Source organism: Geotrypetes seraphini, chromosome 1 (genome assembly GCF_902459505.1).
Source record: "Geotrypetes seraphini chromosome 1, aGeoSer1.1, whole genome shotgun sequence".
Classification (NCBI taxonomy): Eukaryota; Metazoa; Chordata; class Amphibia; order Gymnophiona; family Dermophiidae; genus Geotrypetes; species Geotrypetes seraphini.
The window spans coordinates 293,900,751-293,924,858 of NC_047084.1; the positions used below are offsets into that span (position 1 = coordinate 293,900,751).

The 24,108-nt window shown below is 40.8% G+C and overlaps 1 protein-coding gene across 6 annotated transcripts in view; it reads right to left on the reverse strand.

The window, feature by feature from the left end:
• SFXN5 (sideroflexin 5) overlaps positions 1–24,108 on the reverse strand; it is a 534,682-nt gene that overhangs the window by 346,916 nt on the left and 163,658 nt on the right. For 5 of the 6 annotated variants that reach the window (XM_033953617.1, XM_033953601.1, XM_033953634.1 and 2 more), the window contains 2 exons: positions 18,351–18,407; positions 9,413–9,478 (listed from right to left, as the gene is read on the reverse strand). In XM_033953617.1, the coding sequence (XP_033809508.1) occupies positions 9,413–9,478; positions 18,351–18,407 (123 nt within the window). The remainder of the gene's footprint in view (positions 1–9,412; positions 9,479–18,350; positions 18,408–24,108) is intronic. The other variant, XM_033953624.1, reaches the window with a different exon arrangement.

Below are 24,108 nucleotides of genomic sequence, written 5' to 3' on the forward strand. Positions count from 1 at the left end.
TTTGCATTTTTCTACGTTAAACTTCATTTGCCACTTCTCTGCCCATTTCTCTAGTTGTCTCAAATCTTTCTGGAGTTCCTCGCAGTCCGTCTGTAACCTGATTGCCCGACTTAGTTTTGTGTCATCAGTTTTGTGTCATCAGAAGATTTGAGACACGAATAAGGTCATGAATAAGGGGATCAAGGGGGAATAAGGGGATCAAGTATGTGAACAAATAATAAAGGTGAAAGCAGGCACCTCTGTCTGATGGCACTCTGTATGGAAAAAGGAAAGGAGCTCAGTCCATTAGCCCAGATAAAAGCCTTGGGAGAGCAATAAAGCGCCCGGACCGCATCCTGAAAAAAGCCCTCAATGCCATAATGAGTCATAACTGAGAAAAGGCCAGGAAACCCTAATGAAGACCTTTTCTGCTTCAAAACTAATTAGCATTGACGGTATCTGCATCCGTTCCACATGCTCTAGGGTAGCCAGGATAGTTCTAATATTTCTGATACTAGTGCATCCCCGAATGAACTCCACCTGAGGCGAAGCCAGGAATACTGGAAGGCACCGGGCCAACTGAATGGCTAGTATCTTTGCAAATAATTTAGATTCCACATTAAGAAGGGATATTGGTCGATAGAACAATGAATGTTCAGCATCTTTATTGGGTTTGAGAAAAACTATGATTTGAGCCATTTGTAATGAATCCGGTAGGGCTCCCTTCTGAACAAAGGCATTAAAAGCAGAAGTGAGAACTGTAGTGACCAGGTCCTGCAACATTATGTAGAATTCTAAACGAAAGCCATCCGGCCCAGGCGCTTTGAGCAAAGCACCCCCCTGAATTACCGAAGAGACCTCAGTGTCTGTAATTGGTGCATTCAGCATAGCCCAGTACTGTTCAGCTACATGAGGTAAAGACAAATTGCTTAAATAGACATCACAAAAAATTACATTTCATTAGGGATTTGTATTCCGTCATTACCTTGCAGTTCAAGACGGATTACAAAAGAATTATCCAAGATGTATTACAACAAGAACTTACAAAAAAAAAAATAAAAAAAATTGGTCATTTTCAAAAAGAGTAAGAAATGGGTAAGGTTATTTGTTTGGGGTAGTTGGCTTTAGTGAGAGGTGGAGTTTGAGACTTGCGGTATTATTTCTTTTTTCAGAGTTTTCTTGAAGAGTATGGTCTTTATTTCTTTTCTAAAAGTCTTGTAGTCGAGGGATGCCGTCAGTAGATTGGCGATTTGGTTGTCTAGTTTGGCTGCTTGAGTGGCCAGGAGGCCATCATATAACCCTGTGGACAATATTGAAGCCAATAAGTCCAATCACAAATCCAATATACAATTGGTTGACACTCTTAATCCCTTGGAGAGAATGCTTGAACTGAAAACCTACTGTGGTTACTGAAACTCTTTAAATAATGGACATCAGTAGACAAACGAGGGAATGTGGGCTTGGGTAGTAACACATAGGTGACTAGCACCAGATATAAGTCTAAACGAGAACTGCCCCATACATCATTTAGTCCTTTTTGTTATAATCAATTTAATCATCATTCCAAAAACATAATCAAACATTCACACCAAGGAAAAAAGGAAACAATACAAGATCAATGAATACACATCATTAATCTTGTATTTTTTCTTTTTTTCCTTTGGTGTGAATGTTTGATTACGTTTTTGGAATGATGATTAGATTGATAATAACAAAAAAGGCTAAATGATGTATTTATGCCTAAGCACATATTCACAAACAGACCTAGTTACACAAGTATTCTAGACCCTCTTTAGGAGGGTAATTCTATAAATTACCCATTACACACATGAATATTTAGAATAATGGCATATACATGCACATGTGCTTACAAATGCCAAAATTCTGCCTAAGTGCTAATACGCACATATCTAACATTTTTTTACACGTGGGGTCTGGGTAAAGCACAAGTGGAACTCAAATATGCATGACTTACAGAATACTATAAATTGTGTGTTTCTGAGTGAGCACTTACAAGTGCTTGTACCTAAATTATGGGTATGTATTTCACTTGTTTTGCTAATAAAGCAAGCACCTACTTCCCTTTAAGAAAAGGTACGACACAGATGCTCCCTGGGCACTTTTACAGAATTTCCCCCGCAGGCCCAAAAAATAACAATAATCCCTCAATTTATAAGAGGGATAAGAAAAACAATAGTATATAAGGAAGAAATCTAGCATTCTTATTTTAGCAGTCTTTTCAAAACTTCATTCCACAGATAGCAACATTTGAAAATAATGCAGTTCTTTTACACAATTAGGAGGAGCAAACATGTTCATAACTAATTAGGCAAGAAAACAACTGGATTAACTTTTATTTGACTATACCCCATTTCCCTTTTAAACTGCAGACATATGGTTCTGAGGTTTCTAAATAAAGGCTAATATAAGTCCGACAGAGAGATAAAAAACATAAACAGTCCTGTGAGAATAAAACCAGAAGTCTAGCTAACCAACACTGCCTTTGTGACTGCGACTTTAAGGTTCCATGAGGAAAAATAATTGCGAAAGTTTAACAAGCTTTTGTGCTAATCACTATAAATATTGCTCTGTCTTACAGACAAGGAAAGGTTTAAAGCTATGGAAAACATGACCTCAAATCACTGACTTGTCATGACCTTTTCCACAGCAAGCCCCTTATTTCAGATCTCCCCCACAAGACTGCCTGCCAGCCAGCTTGGAAGGGGCTCATTTTAATTAATCCAAGATCTCTGCAGTCCACTGGGGGGAATGGCACTTGTTTTCAGGTCATCTAGTCCTAATAGGCTCACACTGGGAGGTGATTTGCTGCTAATTGACAGCAGAGATCGGTTAATGAGGTCTAGGGCCTTACAAGGCCAAGGAACAATAAAAAAAAAAAAAAAAAGCTAAAGAAAAAGCAGTTTCTTATATTATTAAATAAAAAAGGTGTAAATACCTGTTCCAAACTCATAACTTCACTGTTAATTTAGCTATTTATGAAGTGACCTAGTCTCATGTTAAAAAAAAAAAAAATTTCAGCTTTAGAAGCACCTTTTCTTTGAATGAAATAATCTGTGTTTAAGGTAAGGATGATTTCTTTGCAAGATACATACTTTTTTATTTGACCACCATATAGAATACACTAAGATATAACAAAAAAAAAAAAAAAAAATCCCTCCCGTAATTTATAAAAATTTATGGGGTCTATTTACTAAGCTGTTAGTTATTGAGATGGCAATTAACACACATAACAGTTAATACAGCATCTTAGAAGTTAATGTGCTATAATTCCTGCACTAACAGCTAACATGATTTATTAAAACTTACCACAATATAGGTCAAGCGGCCTTAAGCAATGTACAATCTAAAAATACAAAATTATAATAACTAATGGAATAGTTTGGAAAACAGGCAGCGAATGAAAAGGGATTGTGCCACACTTACACGCCCTCCCCATGCTTTTTAGCGTGCGGTAAATATTAGCGCACGCTAAACATGCGCTAAACTCTAACGCATACATGCTATCCTATGGACACATTAGTGGTTAGCGCATACTTTGATTTAGGGCTCCTTTTATAAAGGCGCGCTAGCGGAGTTAACGCACGTGACTTTTCATCACGCGCTAACCCCCACGCTGGCCAAAAACTACCGCCTGCTCAAGAGGAGGCGGTAGCGGCTAGCGCATCCTGCAGTTTAGCGCACGCTATTACACGCATTAAACCTAGCTAGCGCGCCTTTGTAAAAGGAGCCCTTAGTGCGCACTAAATGCGCGTTAAAACACTTAGCGCACCTTAGTAAAAGAGGGCCTTAATGCCCTCTTGGACAGGAAATAACTTGACCTGAACATAACACACCTTGAGTTTGGTTTTGGAAAAGGAAAATAATAAAGCTAAAAATCAAAATTTAGATATCTGCTGGGTTCTATTCAAATTTAAGCAATTCTGGAACTGTGGCAGGACTGACAATCAAATATGAAGCTATTAGATTTTATATGTAATTTAAATTTAGCTCTGCACAGTTAAGTTTAACCCCTAAACTGCCAGCCAATGTATCTCACTATGGCCAACATCTACATTGCCACAATGATGCACAGTGAAAGTAAGTTTGCTCCTGCACATGTCCTCTTGTTACTGCTGATGCAATAGTTTGCTGCAGTTATACAAAAACTAGCACTTCAAATAAATGCTGGCAATAGATGATCAGCTACTGGGGTGGAACTGGAAGCCTCTAACAATGGTAGTACAAGAAGGACTGTGCCATATGTTCATTATCCAGGTAGAGCAGAGTCCAGGAAGGAGAAGAGAATAGAAAAGAAAATGTTTAGCAAGGTGCAGAAGTGAGATACAAGGATAAGAACACCTGCAGAGAAGGAAGAAGAAAACAGAGATAGAAATGATCATAGGCACAAAAAGAGACTATGAAAAGATCAGAAGAGCTAGCACAATTGCTTTCATATTGGGTGTTCTCTACAGACAAGGATAAATTAAACACACAACTGGGTAATGGACAGGCAAGACAGAGGGAATCAGCAACATACTGTAGAGTCACAAAGAACAAAGTGCAGTGGGACAAAAAGAGACAGGTTTTGAGGTGTGTTTTCAAAGCACTTAGATTTACAAAGTTCCATAGGCTTTAAAAAGAGTACAAGAACCAATTTTTATATTAGACTGTTATATGACCTTGCCAGAACCCAGGACATGTCAGGTCTTCACTGCTTCCTCTACTTAAAGCCTTTGCCATCTTTTGTCCCACTGTGCTTTGCTGTGACACAACTATGTGATGACACTCAATGGCACTAGAATTAAGCAGTTTTCTTCAAAACTACAGTGCTGGGCCACTGCTGAAGTACCTCAGTTTGTATATACAACTCTCTTGCTTTCTTCAGAGTTGCTTTGATCAGTGACAACCAGATCAATCAGCCACACAAGTGTGCATCAAGGTGTGTTGACCTCAAGGAAAAAAGTCTTTGTAGGGTAAACTTTCAGCAAATGGGTGACATTTTAGCAGCCTGATTGAAGTTTCTGGGAAAGTTCATAACATAATAAAAACAGGTTCTTTAAAACTGCTTGTTCTACTGTACTGCTTCTTTTAGACAAATGATTTAGGCAATACTGTAAAGTGACATTTCAATAGAAATATATTTTTAAATGAATTGTAGACATGGGTATGGCTCTCATTTGGTATGCTTTTACCTTGTCTTGGATGAACAGAGATGCCAAATTTCACTCATTAGGAATGCGTCATGCTCATTTGAGAGCTCTTACTCTTTAAGCCCTATTTTTCATTCATCAGAACTTCAGTAGTGGTTCACTGATCTTGACCATTGCCTTCATGAAAAGCAAGCCTTAGAGAAGTACAATACAAGTGTCTTATACAGTGGTACCTTGGATTACGAGCATAATCCGTTCCAGGAGCATGCTCGTAATCCTAAAATGCTCGTTTATCAAAGCGAGTTTCCCCATAGGAAATAATGGAAACTCGCTTTGATACTTCCCCCCCCCCACGAGAACCGGCATTGCTCCCCCCGAAGGCCCTCCCTGTGATGCGGCACCCCCCTCTTCAATTGGGTACCCCCCCGGCCACGATTGGGCACCTCCCCCTGCCGTGATCCGCCCCCCCCCGCCACAATTGGGCACCCCCCGCCACGATACGGCACCCCCCCAACGCGATTGGGCACCCCCCACCGCTTCATACCGTCATCTGGGCACCGGCTTGTCCTGTGCTTGGTGCCAGTGCCCGAAGATCGGCCTCCTCTTCTGCTGGGCCTTGAGCATCTGCGCATGCTCAAGGCCTGCGAGTTCACATTCAGAGATATGGGGCTCCTTTTACTAACGCGCACTACAATGCTGCGCGCGCTAGACGCTAATGCCTCCATTGAGCTGGCGTTAGTTTTCCCACGTAGCGCGCGCTAATCTGCAGCGCATGCTAAAAATGTTACCGCAGCTTAGTAAAAAGAGCCCATAGCGAGTTGCTTATAGAGACTGGTAAGCGGCTGTAGTATTTTTGAGATGCTTATTAGGTGAGCTAGCTTGGTCTAATAATAAACCTTATTTTGCAGCACGTCCAGTACCCCGACCCTGAAGAAGTAAGAAACGCATTGGAGAGGAACTGGTGCAGCAACATCATTGACTAAGCTAAGGGCCTGTTTTACAAAGCCAAGCTAGCGGCTGCAGCGCGGTAACGGCCCCGAAGCCCATAGAGATTTAAAGGGCTTTGGGGCTGTTGCCACTAGTGCAGCTTTGTAAAACAAGCCCTAAGTCTTGAATATAAAAACATATGATATTTATTGAAAAAAGTATATGATATTTATTGAATGAAACAACCAATAAAAATGAGATATAGTTAATTACTGTTGTTATAGAATTAATGATGGTATATGAATAGAAAATTAATCCACACACCAAAGAAAAGGAGAACTGATGAGGAATGCCGTCACACCGATCTAGTTGATCTTAAAATCTACTTGCGTGGGTGGTAATCTGAGGATCCCCGGTGTGATAAAAGGATTAAATAAAAAATAAAAAGAAGGTTGGTCGGCAGCTTGAACAAAACACAATCATTCTGCGATGCACTTTCAAAAATGCTTAAATTCACTTACCCTAAACTAATTTACTTCTTTTTGTACTACAACTTAGTGTCTGTTCTACTACTGTTCTTGGACCCGAGCTATAACTATGGTCTTGTTTATACCCAGTTGCACACAAAGGCCCTGATTCTGTATAGAATGCCTAGGAGAGGTGTCTTATACAGAATCGGGCCTACACTAACCCCGATTCTGTAACTGGCGTCCATGTTACAGATGCCGGTTAGAGAATCGGGTTAGATTAGACGCGGCCGCTACACTTATCGCGGCAAGGGATAAGTATAGCAGCCACCTGTACAATCGCCAGCAGGAGGGTGCCGAACCCCTCCTGCCAGAAGGCCACCCCCCAAAACTCCCAATCGCCGGCAGGAGGGTGCCCAACCCCTCCTGCTGGAAAGCCGGACCCCCTCTGGACCCCCCATGCTAACGACCTCCCCCCCACATGACTCCCCTAACCTCCCCCCCAACTAGCCTTTAAATGTTGGTCGGCTGGACGGGTCTTGCTGCCGTCCAGCTGACAGGCCCGCCTCGTCGAAATGAGACGGGCCCACCCCTTCCCCAATAAGTCTAAGGCCTGATTGGCCCAGGCTCTAGAAGCCTGGACCAATCAAGCCTTAGGCATTGTGGGTCCGCCCATCCCAACTAATCCTAAGGCCTGATTGGCCCAGGTGCCTACGAGCCTAGGCCAATCACACCTTAGGGTTAGTGGGGATGGGCAAACCCGCTATGCCTAAGGCCTGATTGGTCCAGGCTTCTAGAGCCTGGGCCAATCAGGCCTTAGACTTAGCGGGGATGGGAAGGGGCGGGCCCGTCTTATTTCAACGAGGAGGGCCTGTCAGTTGGACGGCAGCAAGACTCATCCAGTCGACCAACATTTAAAGGTTAGTTGGGGGGGAGGTTAGGGGAGTCATGGGGGGGAGGTCTTTAGTATGGGGGGTCCAGAAGGGGTCTGGCTTTCCGGCAGGAGGGGTTGGGCACCCTCATGCCAGCGATTGGGAGTTTGGGGGAGCGGCGTTCCGGCAGAAGAGGTTGGGCACCCTCCTGCCGGTGATCGGACACACCGCTATACTTATTGTGGCAGGGAGATCCCTTGCCGCAATAAGTATAGCGGCCACGTCTACTTACAATGTAGGCCAGCATTTTGCTGGCCTATATTTTAAGCGTCTCTTCCTCTACTAGGGAGACACGTAGGGCCGCTTAGGTTCGCCTAAGGCCCTTAGGCGAGCTTAGGCATCTTGCGGGCCTCCCTAGGCTCCCGGAGGCACCTTCAATATAGGCGGCCTGCCTGGGGAGTATTTTTTTAAAAAACGTGCATCCCGATTGGTTGATTAGACAGCTGTAGGGCGCCTATAGCTGCCTAAAATCAGGACAGCACTTTTCAGAATCAGGGCCAAAGGGTCAAATTCTCAAAACAGTGCTGTAGGTTAGGCGGTAGTAGGCGCCCTACCACCATCTAACTTAATAGTTTTAATTGGTGTTATTCAGCATGGTAATTGACCGATTAAAATGTCAAAATAAAATGTAGGTACTGCAAAAAAAGGATGCCATAATCATGTCTACAGAGGCACCTAAAGTGAAAGCAGGCGTGATTTATGCCAGAAATGTCCTTAGGTATTGCTAGGCACCTCTGTAGACATGATTCACGTGCGATGCGAGAAGAGAGAAGCGAAGTGGTTATCCCCTTTGACGACCTCTGGGCGGAAGAATTGAATTTTTAATCCCTGATAAAATAAATTGGAACTCCTTCTGGTCTCTATCAGCTCGGCCCACCATGTCAGCGTCAATTTGACAATCTACGTTTTTTTGTTTTGCATAGGGCCTATTTGACCCCTAATAAAATAGCCAAATTTAAGTACTCAGTTTCATCAGGGAAATGCTGGTCTTGCCATACACAGCCTGGCACTCTTATACATCTCATTTATAAATATCATAACGTACATTTGTCTGTTCAAGTGTATGGCCTAGAATTCTTTCTATAACTCATTTAGACATTGGTTTGCCTATCTCTTATAAGACCATTATTTTGCATTCCTCAAACCCAGATATCTCAATTCCATCAAAGATCTTTGAAATATCTGACACTATGATAGCTCTGGCTATCTATCACTTTGCCTGCAATTGGAAAGACAATTCTAATCTCAGTTTTCATGAATGGTGGAATCATTTGTGTATAATTTGAAAATTTTAAGAAATAATTGCTTTCAAACATAACATTATTGCTAGCTTTAATAAGAAATGGGCCCCACTAGACGATTTCTGTAGAAACACTTTGTAATCTCACTTGACTTCTCTATATCTGAAAAGATTATCCGCAGCTCTTGTGAATTTTGTTTTATTTTATGTTTAATTTGTCTAATTTGTTCTAGGTTATTTCCTCTATTCTGATGTTTTCAATATAATAGTGTATTATTGTATGTAATTAATTTATGTTGCTAGTTTTATTTGTATTTGATATATCTACTTGGTAAAATTAATAAAAAATATTTGAAAGAGAAAAAACAAAACAAAAAACAAACAAACATAGGTGCCAAGAATGTAAGCCTTCAAAACCCTGGCCTACATTACCGGCATCTAAGCTTATCAGTAGCCGTGATTCTGCAAACAGTGCTGTAGCGTGATTAATGTGAACGGTGGCAGTTTTTTAGGCAGTTGCTGATGTAGGCACCGTTTGCAGAATTTGGCCCAAAATATCTGCGAGATACACAGCCTTACTAGCATCCAAAACTCTCTGGTTGTTGATTGGAATGGCTCATAATTGCACATTTCAGAATATTCTAGGAGATAATTCAGTGTTGTGACTGATAATGCACTATATTTCTTTGTGAAAATAAATCAGAAAGTGTTACTTACTGCTATGGAGACAGCACTTATCACAGCTCCAAAGTAGCCTTGAATGAACTTGGATATGGGAGAAGGCTAAAAGAATCAATGCAAGCATTATTTCAATCTGATGAGACAATAAACTGTAGAAAATATATCATTGCTGCCTTGTTAGATTATCTAAAATTAAGTTGAATGCACAGATTTTAATATGGATGGACTCCGTCAAAATGTGTTACCAGCAGCTTACTTTTAAAGTAAAGATAATCAATGTGTAGGTAAAAAAAATTTGTAAATTATACCATGGAGCATCAAGGGAAATTTTTAAAATGTTTCCACCAATTTCCCTGCCACTTACTCAAATAACCAGCTCATCTATACAAACACCCACCAGATAGCCATACCCCTTAGGACCCAGAAAAAAAAATTTGTGCATGTAGGCAACTAGTGACATTTCTAGGTGTTTTTATTGGAAAATCTACCTTTGTGTGGCCCTTCATGTGGACCAAGAGGGCAGTGAGTAAATGAACCCAACTGTAGATAAGAGATGTCTTTTCAAAAATCTTAATCTTACCGTAGTAGAATGTTCCAGAAAGGATTGCTTATATTATCCTGTTTTAAAGTGGTAATCCTGTAACTTTAGAGCCCAGTAGAACAATTACTAGTAGGGCAAGATAGAAATGAATACTACATCAACTAAAGGAAAGAAATAAAGCAATACAAACTAGCAGTAACCAAAGAAAAAAAATCATACTATGATAAGCTGATTGCCCAATCTAACAATTCCTCCAAATGTCTAGCTAGCATCTACTACTCACTGATCTCCATTAAAGATATAACAGAAGGCTCAGCATCACAACAACCAGATGTAGACAAGCTGACATATTACTTTCAGGAAAAAAAACAACAACCCATGAGGTCATCATTCACACACGATCCAGAGGATAACATAGATCTAAACCCAGTCAAATACAGTGAAAAATAAGGGATTTCAGCTGACAGACACTGGTTAAAATTCACATCAGTCAAAACACAAGAGATCTGCAGCTGGCTGAAGAGAATTTCCCACAAAATTGTCACTTAGATATATGTCCAGCTAGCCTGCTAACTCATACCCCCCCCTCCAAACTTTCTGCTATGGTTGACTAACCTAGTAAATGAAAGCTTAGAAAATGGATTCTATCCCATATTTAAAGCCGCAAACCTCGACCTGACTAAAGTAGAAAATTTCAGGCCGATAGTGGGAATTTCATGGCCTGCAAACTACTAAAATTATGTGCAAGTACGCAACTAGCTAAATTCTAAGACCATATAGATGAATTCCATAAATCACAACATGGCTTCAGGCCAAGGCAGAGCATCAAATCCTTATTATTTGAACTAACATCCAAAGTACGATATCAATTCAGCAAAGGCAAACAATCTATATACTGCTACAATTTGACATCTCGGCAGCATATGATGCAGTAAACCACTCATTCTTACTGCTCAAATTAAATGAAGTTGGAGTATAGAGTGTGATACTACAATGTCTAATCTAATCTTCAATTTCTGAGTTGCTCAATGCCTAGATAAGTTCAAGGTAATGTACAATTTGAGTAAAGGCAGAGAAGTAGGTGGAGAGAAGAAGAGACAGGGAGATGAGTGAGTGGGAGGGAGGAAGGTCTTCTAGAGAGAGGTGGAGAGTAGAATTAGCAATGAATTTTACATTGAAGATACTGAAATTTCAGTCAAATAGGCTATTGAGCGTCAATGAAGTTTATTGCTCCGAAGAGAAGGGTGTGACAAATCTAGCTCTCTTTCTAGCTTTGGCACAGGGTTAGCTAGGAAGAGCAGTAAGACCCTATGCAGGAGAGCTGACCAGGTTGGCCCTGCCGATTATGAAAGCGCTGACTTTCTTTGTACTGACATTGAGCCAGACACTGACTGCCAGGGAGAGTTCAGTTCAGTCCAGTTGCAGGTTACTCTCCCAAGCCTGCTATTAGATCTCAAAGGAACTCAGGAGCTAGGAAACTACTGCTCCCAGAAGGCCAGAGTCATAGCAGGAAGCTGTCACATAGGCAGACACAGCTGCAGAGAGAGCTTTCTCCCTTCCCCCTCTTCAGAGCAGGGAGGGGCGAATTGGAGGCTGTTAAAACAAGGCAGCTGAGACCCAGAGAGGGGGAGGAGCAGAGGAACTGGGAGCGTGATTTCTCTCCCAGGCTGAATGCTGAGGAGTGGGCCCAGGCTGAATGCTGAGGAGTGGGGAGAAGAATATGAAATGGTGGATCTTTCAGAAGAGTCTGAACCCACCATTAAGAACCAGTTGGAAGGTTGTGAACCGATGGATATTGATTTGACCAGTGAACCTTGTGAGAGGTTAGAGATTATGGACACAAGCTGAGAGGTGGGAAGAATGTTGTTACTGTTTCTTACCTGTTTGTTTTTGCTTGGTGAAATCCTGAGACTAAGCTTAATGTGTGTACAGCAGAACTTTCTGAATTTGAAAACTAACCTCTGAAGCATTTTTGTTGCTCCAAACTGCTTGAACCATTTAACTACGAGCCCTGCTCCTTAGGCTCCCCTCCACACAGCTGGAGAATAATTACCACTGATAAGGCTCTGCAGGGAACGTCAGCTAAGGAGGGGCTCCGTTTGCATAATTTCCTAGCTGCAGTCAGCCTGCACCAGAGTGTCAGTGTGGTTAGTATACTTTATGATTTTGGAAAGTCTTTTTGTCATGAATTTTGTGTTTTGTTCTTCACTGCTTCATCATGGAAAAGAGCATTGCTAAAACTTACCACTGTCCTTGAAGGCTGGTGAAGAGGACTATGTTACTGGGACTAAAGTCCAGCCATAATTCAGATTTTTGTGATTTCTTTATTTTTTCTTGATTTTGATAACACATTCATTCTAGTGCTGGTAAAGCCAAGGTGGCCAGAATGGCCCTGTTTTGCATACTTTGGAGTTCTGAACGAATGTACTGTAGAATGTTACAACCTCCTGATAAATACCAGAACTTTATGACCCAGGGTCAGGAATAAAAGTCTAACTTTATTTTTTAACCTCTTTGAGTGTGTGTGGATTCCTTGCTTGCTTACACTGTGGACATTTTACTTGCTATTTTCCCTAGGCTGTTGCCTAGAGTGCCTAAAGGATTCCCTAGTTGGAGGGAAAGCGCTGGGAATAATATCGGTCGCTGTGGCCCAGGCTCGCTGCACGTTTCGGAAGCCCACGGGTTGCAACAAGGGTCTTCAGGTTTTTCAAAAATTTAAGATAGCTGTGTTTGGTTTGATCGCCTGGCTGGTGCAAAGGTGGTGGACTTCATGCATCACCTAGATAAGATTTTAGATATTGCTGGGGAGGAGTCCACTATCTTGGTACATGGGTACCAATGACATAGGGAAATGCAGTAGGGAGCTTCTGGAAGCCAATTTAGGCTCGTAGGTAGGAAGATAAAATCCAGAACCTCCCAGATTCATACTGCTATTTAACTTATTTACAAATGATCTGGAAATTGGGATGATGAGTGAGGTGATTACATTTGCAGATGATACTAAACTATTAAGTTGTTAAAATGCATGCAGATTGTGAAAAATTGCAGGCAGACCTTAGAAAATTGGAAGACTGGGCATCCAAGTGGCAGATGAAATTTAATGCGGACAAATGCAAAGTGATGCACATTGGGAAGAATAACCCAAATCACAGTTACCAGATGCTAGGGTCCACCCTTGGGGGTTAGCACCCAAGCAAAGGATCTGGGTGTTATCGTAGACAATATGATGAAACCTTCTGCCTAATGTGCAGCGGCGGCCAAAAAAGCAAACAGGATGCTAGGAATTATTAAAAAGGGGATGGTTAACAAGACTATAAATGTTATAATGCCCCTGTTATCACTCCATAGTACTACCTCATCTGGAATATTGCATTCAATTCTGGTCTCCTTATCTCAAGAAAGATATAGTGGTGCTAGAAAAGGTTCAAAGAAGAGCAACCAAGATGATAAAAGAGATGGAACTCCTCTCGTATGTGGAAAGACTAAAAAAGATTAGGGCTCTTCAGCTTCGAAAAGAGATGGCTGAGGGGAGATATGATTGAAGCCTACAAAATCCTGAGTGGAGTAAAACAGGTATAAGTGGATCGATTTTTCACTCCGTCAAAAATTACAAAGACTAAGGGACACTCGATGAAATTACAGGGAAATACGTTTAAAACCAATAAGAGGAAATTTTTTTCACTGAGAGAATAGTTAAGCCCTGGAACGTATTGCCAGAGGTTGTGGCAAGAACGAATAGCGTAGCTAGTTTTAAGAAAGGTTTGGACAAGTTCCTGGAGGAAAATTCCATAGTCTGTTATTGAGAAAGACATGGGGGAAGCCACTGCTTGCCCTGGATATATAGTATGGAATATTGTTACTCCTTGGGTTTTGGCCAGGTATTAGTGACCTGATTGGCTACAGTGAGAATGGGCTACTGGGCTTGATGGACCATTGGTCTGACCCAGTAAAGGTATTCTTAAGTTCTTATGCTTAAGCAACTTTTATTCCATGTGTATATTTATAAAATGGCTGCCCCCTACAATGTGTGTTGGTAAATATCCCCCAGATTCTCTAAGTCAGTGGTCCCCAATCCTGTCCTGGAGGACCACAAGCCAGTTGGGTTTTCGGGATAGCCCTAATGAATATGCATGAGAGAGATTTGCATATAATGGAGGTGACAGGCATGCAAATCTACCCCATGCATATTCGTTAGGGCTATCCTGAAAACCTGACTGGCTGGTGGTCCTCCAGGACAGAGTTGGGGATTACTACTCTAAGTGTAAATTGTGCTCCCAAATTGTCCACACATTTTAATTGTGTAACAAGCCATTAACTAGTAATAATTGGGTGATAACAACCAATTTATTGCAGTTAATTGGCTCCAATTATGATTTGTGCATACATCTTGCTAAGCGCAATTCTCTAAACATCCACATGTAAATCTTTTAGCGTGCAGCTGAAAATGTGGGGCATGACCATGGGAGGAGCGTAGGTTAGGGGCATTCACTAAAGATGAATGCAATGTTAGACTGGTGAGTCTGACATCGGTGCTAGGCTATTATAAAGAACAAAATGACAGAACATATATGTAAGCATGGATTAATGAGAGAAAGCCAACATGGATTTAGTCAAGGGAAATCTTGCCTCGCCAATTTACTGCATTTCTTTGAAAGGGTGAATGAACATGAGGATAAAGGTGAACTATTTGATATTGTGTATTTGGATTTTCAAAAGGCATTTTACAAAGTACCTCATGAAAGACTTCTGAGGAAATTAAAAAGTCATGGGATAGCAGATAATGTCCTATTAAGGATTAAGAACTGGATGAAAGAGAGAAAACAGAGTAGATTTAATGGTCAATATTCTCAATGGGTAAATAATGGGGTTCCCCAGGGGTCTGTGCTAGAACCTCTGTTTCCTAACATATTTATCAATTACCTAGAGATGGGAAAAACTAGTGAGATAATTAAATTTGCTTATGACACAAAGTTGTTCAAAGTTGTTAAATTGCAAGATTGTGAAAAATTACATGAGGACTTTGTGAGACTGGGCATCAAAATGGTGGATGATGTTTAATGTGAACAAGTGCAAAGTGATGCATGGTCGGAAAGAGGAACCCAAACTATAATTACATGATGCTGGGTTCTATGTTAGGAGTCACTGCCCAGGAAAATGATATAGGCGTCATTCTTGAGGATACATTGAAACCCTCAGCACAATGTGCAGTGGCGGCTAAGAAAGCAAATAGAATGTTAGGAATTATCAGGAAAGGAATGGAAAACACAGATGAAAATATTATAATGCCCTTGTATCATTCTATGGTACGGCAGCACCTCGAATACTATGTGCCGTTCTGGTCGCCATATCTTAAATAAGATATTGCAGAATTAGAAAAGGTACAGAGAAGGGTGACAAAAAAGGGATGGAACGACTTCCCTATAAGGAAAGGCTAAAGCGTTTAGGTTTCTTCAGCTTGGAGAAGTGATGGCTGAAGTGTGATATGATAGAGGTCTATAAAATAATGAATGAAGTGGAAAGGGTAGATGCAAATCGCTTGTTTACTCTTTCCAAAAATACTAGGACTAGGGGGCATACGATGAAACTACTAAGTAGTAGATTTAAAACAAATTGTATAAAATATTTCTTCACACTACGGTGTAATTAAACTCAAAGAATGTAATAAAATCAGATAGCTTAGTGGGATTTTAAAAAGGCTTGGATAATTTCCTAAAAGAGAAGTCAATAGGCCATGAGATAGCTTGGGGAAATCCACTCTTATTCCTAGGATAAACAGCATAAAATCTGTTATACTATTTAGGATCTAGCTAGGTACTTAGTACCTGGGTTGGCCACTGTTGGAAACAGGATACTGGGATGAGGGACCTTCAGTCTGTTCCAGTATGGCAATTCTTATGTTCTTATGTTAATACTAGTCTTATAGCCCGTTACATTAACGGGTGCTAGAATATATGTGTTTGTGTCTGTCTTTATTTCTTTCTCTCTCTCTCCTTAGCTGCTTTCTTTCTTTCTTTCTTTTTCCTTGGCTGTCCATCACCACCCCTTGCCTGCTCCCCCTGTCCATTCTCCCTTCCTTTTACCTCCACTGTGTCCACCACTACCCCTTCACTGCTCTCCTTATGCAGCAGCAGCCCTTCTCCCTTTGTTTTACCTCCCCCCTGTCCAGCAGCACCTCTTTCCTTCTCCCCCCTGTTCAACATTAGGCCTCCGTTCCTTTTTCTTCACCCCCCCTGTCCATCAGCACCTCTTTCCTTCTCCCCCTGTCCAGCAGTAGGCGTCCCTTCCTTTTTCTCCCCCCTCCTTCTTATCCCTATGATACATTTACCTTGCTCTGCCCCTGATCAGAGGTTCCAGACAGCCGCCCAGTTGCACCCACTGGAAAAGTTCCCTTTGCCGCATTCCGCACCCCTCCTGACGCGACTCCTGCTGTCTTTCTTTCTGTCTGTCCCTGGCCCCCTTTGTATTTCCCTGCCCCTGTGTCTTTCTTCTTTTCTTTCTGAATCCCTTCCTCCCTCTGTCAGTCCAAAGCAGCATTCCCTCCCCCTCCATTTCCCTCCCCCCACACCAATTCCCTGCAGCAGCATTAGCGTTTCCTCTACCCCCCTTTCCCTGCTCGCGGTACAGACTACGAACATGGCAATTCCAACGTGTGCAGCAGTCTTCACATGCTGCTTCGGGTCCTTCTACTGGCCTGATTTACTCTGGCACGTCACTGATGACATCATCAGAGACGCGGCAGAGCAAATCAGGGCAGTAGAAGGGCCCGAAGCAGCGTGTGAAGACTGCTGCACACGCTGCTTGAATCACCAAGGTAGTCAGATCCGCGGGAAGGGAAGGGGGGGGGGCAAAGGACTCGGGTCCCGATCCGGGGTGGAAAGTTGCTGGGCTCCTCGGTGGGGGTGCTGAGCGACCGCGATCCCTCTCCTCCGAGACACCCCCCCCCCCCCGCCCGGCCGCTCGCCCGCTGGAGGAACGGAGATCGGCGGCTGGCTGCGGTCCCGTCTTGTGGAGGCATCGGCGGCTGGTGATGTAAGCGCGCATGCGCACTCCTACCTAAGGTGCCCTACATCTCACGGAAAACGGACGCACGCAGATGGGAGTGCGCATGCGCGGCCTAGCATTTTATTATATTAGATTATAAGGGAATCTACTCTTATCTTACATGTCAGGATTTATAACAGGTTTCAGGTGGTTTAAACCTTGATGCCCAAAGTTGGGTGTGAATCCTGGGGTTAAGTGTGATTCTTTAACGGTGTGCAACTCAAAGGACCGTTTATAGAATTTTATGTTATGTTAATCAGGTTATCTATCCTGCCTTTACCTATTCAGTTCAAGATCAGATTACATTACAAGAGGTTGGGTCAGTTACCCAGAAAGTTGCATTGGACAGTTTGATATGGACATTCAATAGAGTTGCTTGTACAGGTAGATTTCCTTTTAAGGTGGTGATGCAGGCTGCTAAGCATGCATTCTTTAATCCCCATAAACATCTGCTACAACATCAACCTAGGACAGGCGAGGACAATATGCTACCTTTTGTTCTGAAGTTTACGTTAAGATCTAGAGAATTATGCAAAGCCATTAGGAGACATTTGCCAGTATAACGAGCTCACCAGTTACTGGATAATGTGAAGGTGTCTTTTTCTTTTCAGTGGAATAAAACTTTGGGAGATGCATTGAGTAAAGCTGAGGTTTGGAGGAAATCCCCTGGGGTTTCTACTGAATTAAATGTCCACTATAAATGTGGGAACTGCACAGTTTGTGAGGTGATGCAAGAGACAGCACATTTACTTACCATAACAAGTGTTATCCAGGGACAGCAGGCCGATATTCTCGCATGTGGGTGACATCATTCACGGAGCCCAGATGCAGACAGCCTCGCAAGCAGACTTGCTTGTAAGTTAATTTGCTCTCTACTTTAAACACTGCATTGCACAGAGCCTATAGTTATTCTAAGGGAGGATTTTTACGCCAATGAGGTTTTTGCCTGACCACCATTGTGTGGTGGAAGGGTTTGTTTCTGAGGCTTTCTCCTCCTTTGAGTTTGATACTTTTGGCTTGAGCATTGTTTTATTACTTATTTCACTTCACTGTGCACTGTCCTTGTGAAAGTGTCGTATGTCACGATGTTTACTGGTAAGACATGTGTATTGTCTTGGTTCCTAGTCCATTCTAAATCACCTAGAGCATCACTCTTTTTTTTAGTGATATAAGCAAAATTTGAATATGTTTGTAAATCGTTGGGAAGGGTTTAAAAATTATACAAAGCTGAACAGAAGGCACTTTGAAGTGATATGACGTAGAGATACATGGCTACAGAGAGAAGGTCAAAATGGGTAGGATACAGAATAGTTTGAGAGCAATTGGAAAGGACAGAGTTGAATCTCACAGTCCACATAAACTTTAGATCAGGCAGAAGTATTATTTACTCACCTTAGTAGCATTTCGGTTTGCATGGTTAACACAAGCATTGTGGCTCTGATTCAACCACTACAAAAAAAAAAAGTAAATGAAATCAAAACCACTTGTCTCAATAAACAGTTGTTTATTCTTGTAGTCACAGCAATCAAAGCCAGGTATTGCAAAAATATCACCTGGAAGAAGATGCTGTCTTATTCAATTATATCCCCTGCTGAGGAAGAAATGATGTTTTGTTAAAGACAAACTTCTATGAGCACAGCAAATCTCACTTTACTTACAGATATACTTGCATTCTATCTATCTAAAGATTTCAACAAGAAATCAAGAGTATATATTTTTTAACCTATGTATTTTGGCGATCCAACTTGCTTTTCCTTCAACAGTTTCCCTAAGAGTAAATACTTTACTTACAACAAATCATGACTTTGAAGACCAGGTATGAAGGCATGATTCAACTTTGACTCAGGGGAAAAACTGTAAATTGTAAAACCCAGTGGGGAGGTCAAGAGAGCTTACGCTGGCATTAACATCAGTTTCTATTTTCACTGTTCCTCTGAACTTTTAGTCTTGGCCAGTCATTCTCTTCTTCTCAGCTTAAAGTTCCCAATAAGCTGAGGATAAAATACAGCATTCCAACTATATAGCCAGTTGAGCTGAGCAATTAATTAGAGGTTATCAAACTTCATAAATTTAGAAGGTTCAGTGCTGAACACTAAACAAGCACAAACACAGCTACATTGATGGAATACATAAGTGTTAAATCAGAGTTCTTACAGTTTATTTTTTTTGTAGTGGACTGATCACTGGGATAACAGGGCAGCGTCCAAGGGCCCTGTGATAGAGTAGGACAGCTTGCTCAGGAGAAGGGTTGCACAAACGGACAGACAGATCACACTCTGGGCATTAAAAAAAACAAAACACCTTTAATTAGACAGTACTGCAGAGCCTGTTTCTTCACAGGCTCCTATGTTTGTGTTCTTCAAAGAAAACAGTTAGGCTTTTCCCCAGTCTTTTCCCAAACACAAGTCTCATTCTCCATAGGGCGCGACACGCCCCAAACAGTATTTATTCTAGGTGTAGGAAACAGGCAGCATTTGGTCCCAGGTCTTAGCAGGCACTAGAACAAAGGCAGTTTTTTAAGTGCAGTAGAGTCTTACCTCCTACAAACTCTGTCAGTGCTAAGCCCTTCCCACCGGCTTCTCCAGCTCCTAGGTTCCCTCTAGCACACCTCTCCTCCTGGGTCTGGCTCAGTCTTTTAAGTTCCTCTGAGTCACTTCCTGGTTTCCTACTTTTCTCCCTTCCCACCTTCCTGAGGAAACCTCTTTCTCACTGCTGCTGTGGTTGTGAGATAATTTAGCCAGGAGGGGGAGTGCCGGGTTTTCCTGAGGTTTATTCTGAGTCTGAGCAGCAGTGTCAAGTAGGGGAAGTGGCAGGGTTTCATACACTCTGTCACAGGCCCACAGCAGTAGAGAGGCATACACTTCCCCAATCTCCATGTAGTTTAATCACTTTTTATAGGTGGCAATGGGCTCATGACCCTTATTGCTCAGGAGCCCAGATCTCTCTCAGTCTGCCCACGATTTTGTTTATTGGTATTTATTAACCATCTTTTATGAAAAGATTCATCCTAGGAGGTACACAGCATGTAGTTTAACATAAAAGGCATAACAATATTAAAATGAACAAATGTAAGCATCAGTCCAATCAATGAGGAAAACTTGTACATGGCAAATTGGAAACCTAATAAGGGGACTAAAAACATAAGAACATTAGAAAATAGCCTTACTGGGTCAGACCAATGGTCCATCTAGCCCAGTATCTTATCTTCATGATGGCCAATACGGGTCACAAGAACCTGACAAAAACCCAAATAGCAGCAACATCCCATGCTGCTGATCCAGTGCAAGCAATGGCTTCCCCCATGTTTGTCTCAATAGCAGACAATGTACTTTTCCTCCAGGAACTTTTCCAAACCTTTTTTAAAACCAGCTACGTTAACCACTCTCACCACATCCTTTGACAATGCGTTCCAGAGATTAACTATTCTCGAGTGAAAAAATATTTCCTCGTATTGATTTTAAAAGTATTTCCCTGTAATTTCTGAAGTACCTAAAAAAAATTGTAACTATGAGTTTTTGCCTCTTTTGCAATCAAATCACCAACTATAACAGCTGTCCTAACCTTTCCCTCCTGGGCAAAAGCTGCTGGAGACACATAATAATAATAATCAGTTTATATACCGCAAGGCTGTAAAGTTCTACGTGGTTTATAATAGTAAAAAAAACAGCAATAAAATAAATTGGATAGAACTAAAAAAGTTAAAAGCCAATAATTTGAGATACTAAAATGATCAAAATAGTGGATAATAAAATTTTTACAAATTAGCTGCCTAAATACTTCAAAAACAGATATGTTTTTAGATGTCTCCTAAATTCCCCATAAGTGTCAGTAAGCAAAAGCAATTGTTCTAAATCCTTACCCCATAACACTGCTTGATATGAAAAAAAGATTTTGAAGATGTTTTTAAGTTTACATCCTCTAACAGGCGGAAAAACAAAATTCAGATGTGAGTTTCTCTTATGTCTGTTGGCTGCAAAAGAGAAAAGCTCAATTATAAATTTGGGAGCTAAACCAAACAAAGCCTTAAAACAGAAGCAACCAAACTTAAACTTCACACGCGCCTCCATTGGTGGCCAATGCAATACTCGATATGAGGGTGTTACGTTTCTTCAACCTAAAAATCAGCCTGACCACCACATTTTGTACTATTCACAATCTTTGTATATTCTTCTGGGAAATTGCCAAATAGGCAATATTGCAGTAATCAAGCTGGCTTAGTATGAGAGACTGTACCAAAACTCTAAATGATGAAAAATCAAAATACGACCAAAGCCTCCAAAGAGTAAAGAAACCCTTTCTGACCTGGTTCTTCACAGTCAAGCCCTGGTCCAGTATTATTCCCAAAACCTTAATGGTAGATTGAATAAGATAGCTGAATTTATTTATACGCAATGATGTTTTAGTATCAGTGAAGCTACAAAATCTTCGTTTTTTCTGAGTTAAACTTCAGTCTAAATTCAGTCATCCGTTGCTCCATTAGACCTAATACTTCTGTTGCTTTAGGAATAACTTCAGAAAGAGAAATAGCAAATGGAATAATGATCGTAAAATCATCTGCGTAACTAAACAGCTTTATCCCCAGCTGGGACAACTGCGCAACTAATGATGACATATAAACATTAAAGAGCAATGGGAACAATGGTGAACCTTGCGGAACGCCAGATGAATTATTCCAAATACCTGAAAGATCATTATTGAAACGAACTTGATAGGTGCAAGACATGAGAAAGCCCCGAAACCATTCTAACACCTCTCCTCTAATACCAATTGCATCCAAACATTGCAGCAATTTCCCATGGGCCACAAAATCAAATGAAGAACTCATATCAAATTGCATGATCAAGGCATTAAGACCTTTACTAAACAAAGAACGTAAATATAGAAACATAGAAATAGACAGCAGATAAGGGCCACGGCCCATCAAGTCTGCCCACTCCAGTGACCCTCCCTATCTATCTTTGCGGATAGATCCCACATGTCTATCCCATCTGACCTTAAAATCTGGCACACTGCTGGCCTCAATAACCTAAAGTGGAAGATTATTCCAGCGATCAACCACCCTTTCAGTGAAGAAGAACTTCCTAGTGTCACTGTGCAGTTTCCCGCCCCTGATTTTCCACGAATGCCCCCTTGTTGCCGCGGGACCCTTGAAGAAGAAGATGTCTTCTTCCACCTCGATGCGGCCCGTGAGATACTTGTCCAAAATAGCCGCATTTACTGTCTCAGTACTAAATAAAGGTCTAAAACCAGATTGAGATTCATGCAAGAGAGAAAATTGATCAAGATATTCCATTAGTTGAGAATGGACCAATATTTCCATAATTTTTACAAAAAATGGAATGGATGCTACTGGTCTATAATTAGTGATTAATGCTAATGATTCTTTGGGGGTTTTGGAGATTGGAGTTATTATAATATGTCCATTATTAATGAGGAATTTTCCATTCTTTAAATTATCAGTCAGATAATTCAACAAATTCAGTTTAAAATCTAATGGAGCTGATTTCATAATTTCCGGTGGACAAGAGTCCAAAGCACAATATGATTTAGCATATTTGTTATATAATTTAATATAATTATTCCATTCTAAATCATGAAAGGAGCTCCATATCATATCCGCTTGTATTACATTTCCTTGCATATTAGGCATTTGATATTCATTAGTATCATTTATCAAGCAATTATTTCTTAGATTTTTCATTTTTAAATCAAAATGTTGAGCTAAATCATTTGCTAAAGGTAACATAATATGGCATGTGGTATCAAATAAATTTGTAACCAGATTGAACAGCTCTTTTATATTGATACCCACTGAACCCATATTATATGAATCAATTTTAGATGAATAAAATGCTATACGTTTTTCTTTTATCAATTGTTTGTAAATTTTTATATTGGATCTCCAATTATTCCGATCTAACAATTTTCTAGTTTTTTGCCAGATCTTTTCCAATCATCTTACTAATTGTTTCATTTTTAGGAGTTCATTATCAAACTACTTATTATGTTTATTCGAACAACATTTACTTTTTCGTTTAGGGGCAATTTTATCTAAAATAGATGTACTTGTTTCTGTCCAATGGTCCCAAAAATCAACTCCTTCACCAAGCTCCGTTAACAACTCATATTGTAGCCAATATTCCTCTGGATTAATATGGCCCCTTATAAGATATTCTTTTTTTATTTTTGAATTTTTACATTTTAATTGATTCCAAACTAAATTAAAATAATAAGTGAAATGATCGGACCAAATATCTTGACACCAGATACCTTCAGTTAGAGAGATAGAAGGATCTAAAGTTTCCTTTAAGGACATAGCTACCACATCTAAATGATGACCTTTTCATGTGTTTGTGTAGGTAAAGGAAGACTATAATTAAGCAAAGATAAAAAGTTTTAAAAGATTTAAAAAAATCCTGTCTACAGGATTATTTCCTACTTCACAAGAGTGATGCTCTCTTTAGGAGACCTTCCTCCTCCAAGGCAACACAGGGATTGCAAGACTGGAGGTGGATCTTCTCTACAACATCCCTGTAGGTCTCCTCTATGTAGCTCTTTGTCTATCTCAGCTCCTCTAAGTCTGCTACTCTAGCCTCAAGGAAACTGATTCATTCTCTGAGAGCTAGGAGCTTTTTGTAGCGAGCACAAACATACAAATTTCTTGCCAGCATGAAAAAGTCAAAGAAATATATATATTTAACAGCATGTACAACAATTATTTAACAGAAATATAATACTATATATACTTAAATATAAACTGATCCAAATATAAACCAAGGTAAACTTTTTTCCCCCCAAAAAGGAGGAAAAAATGTTGACTATAAAAAGGGGGGAGGGGGTTAATGTTCAAGTTCAGTGCTCTGCTCTGCCAGGCTCTGCACTTAGCCCCCGTTCCTCCCTGCTAGTTCTAGCCCCATAGCGCGGGTTTATGCGCTAAAATCCTGCGTGCGCTAAAAACGCTATCGCAGCTTAGTAAAAGGAGCCCATAGAATCATCTACAAAATAGCCTTATTAACCTTCAAAGTAAAATGGTTAAAGCCCCATTATTTTTAGAAAGATTACTTATCCCTTACACTCCTGCAACAGCCTTAAGATAGGAGGATAAAAACTTATTTTCTGTTCCATCTCTAAGATTTGTTAACTTATGGTG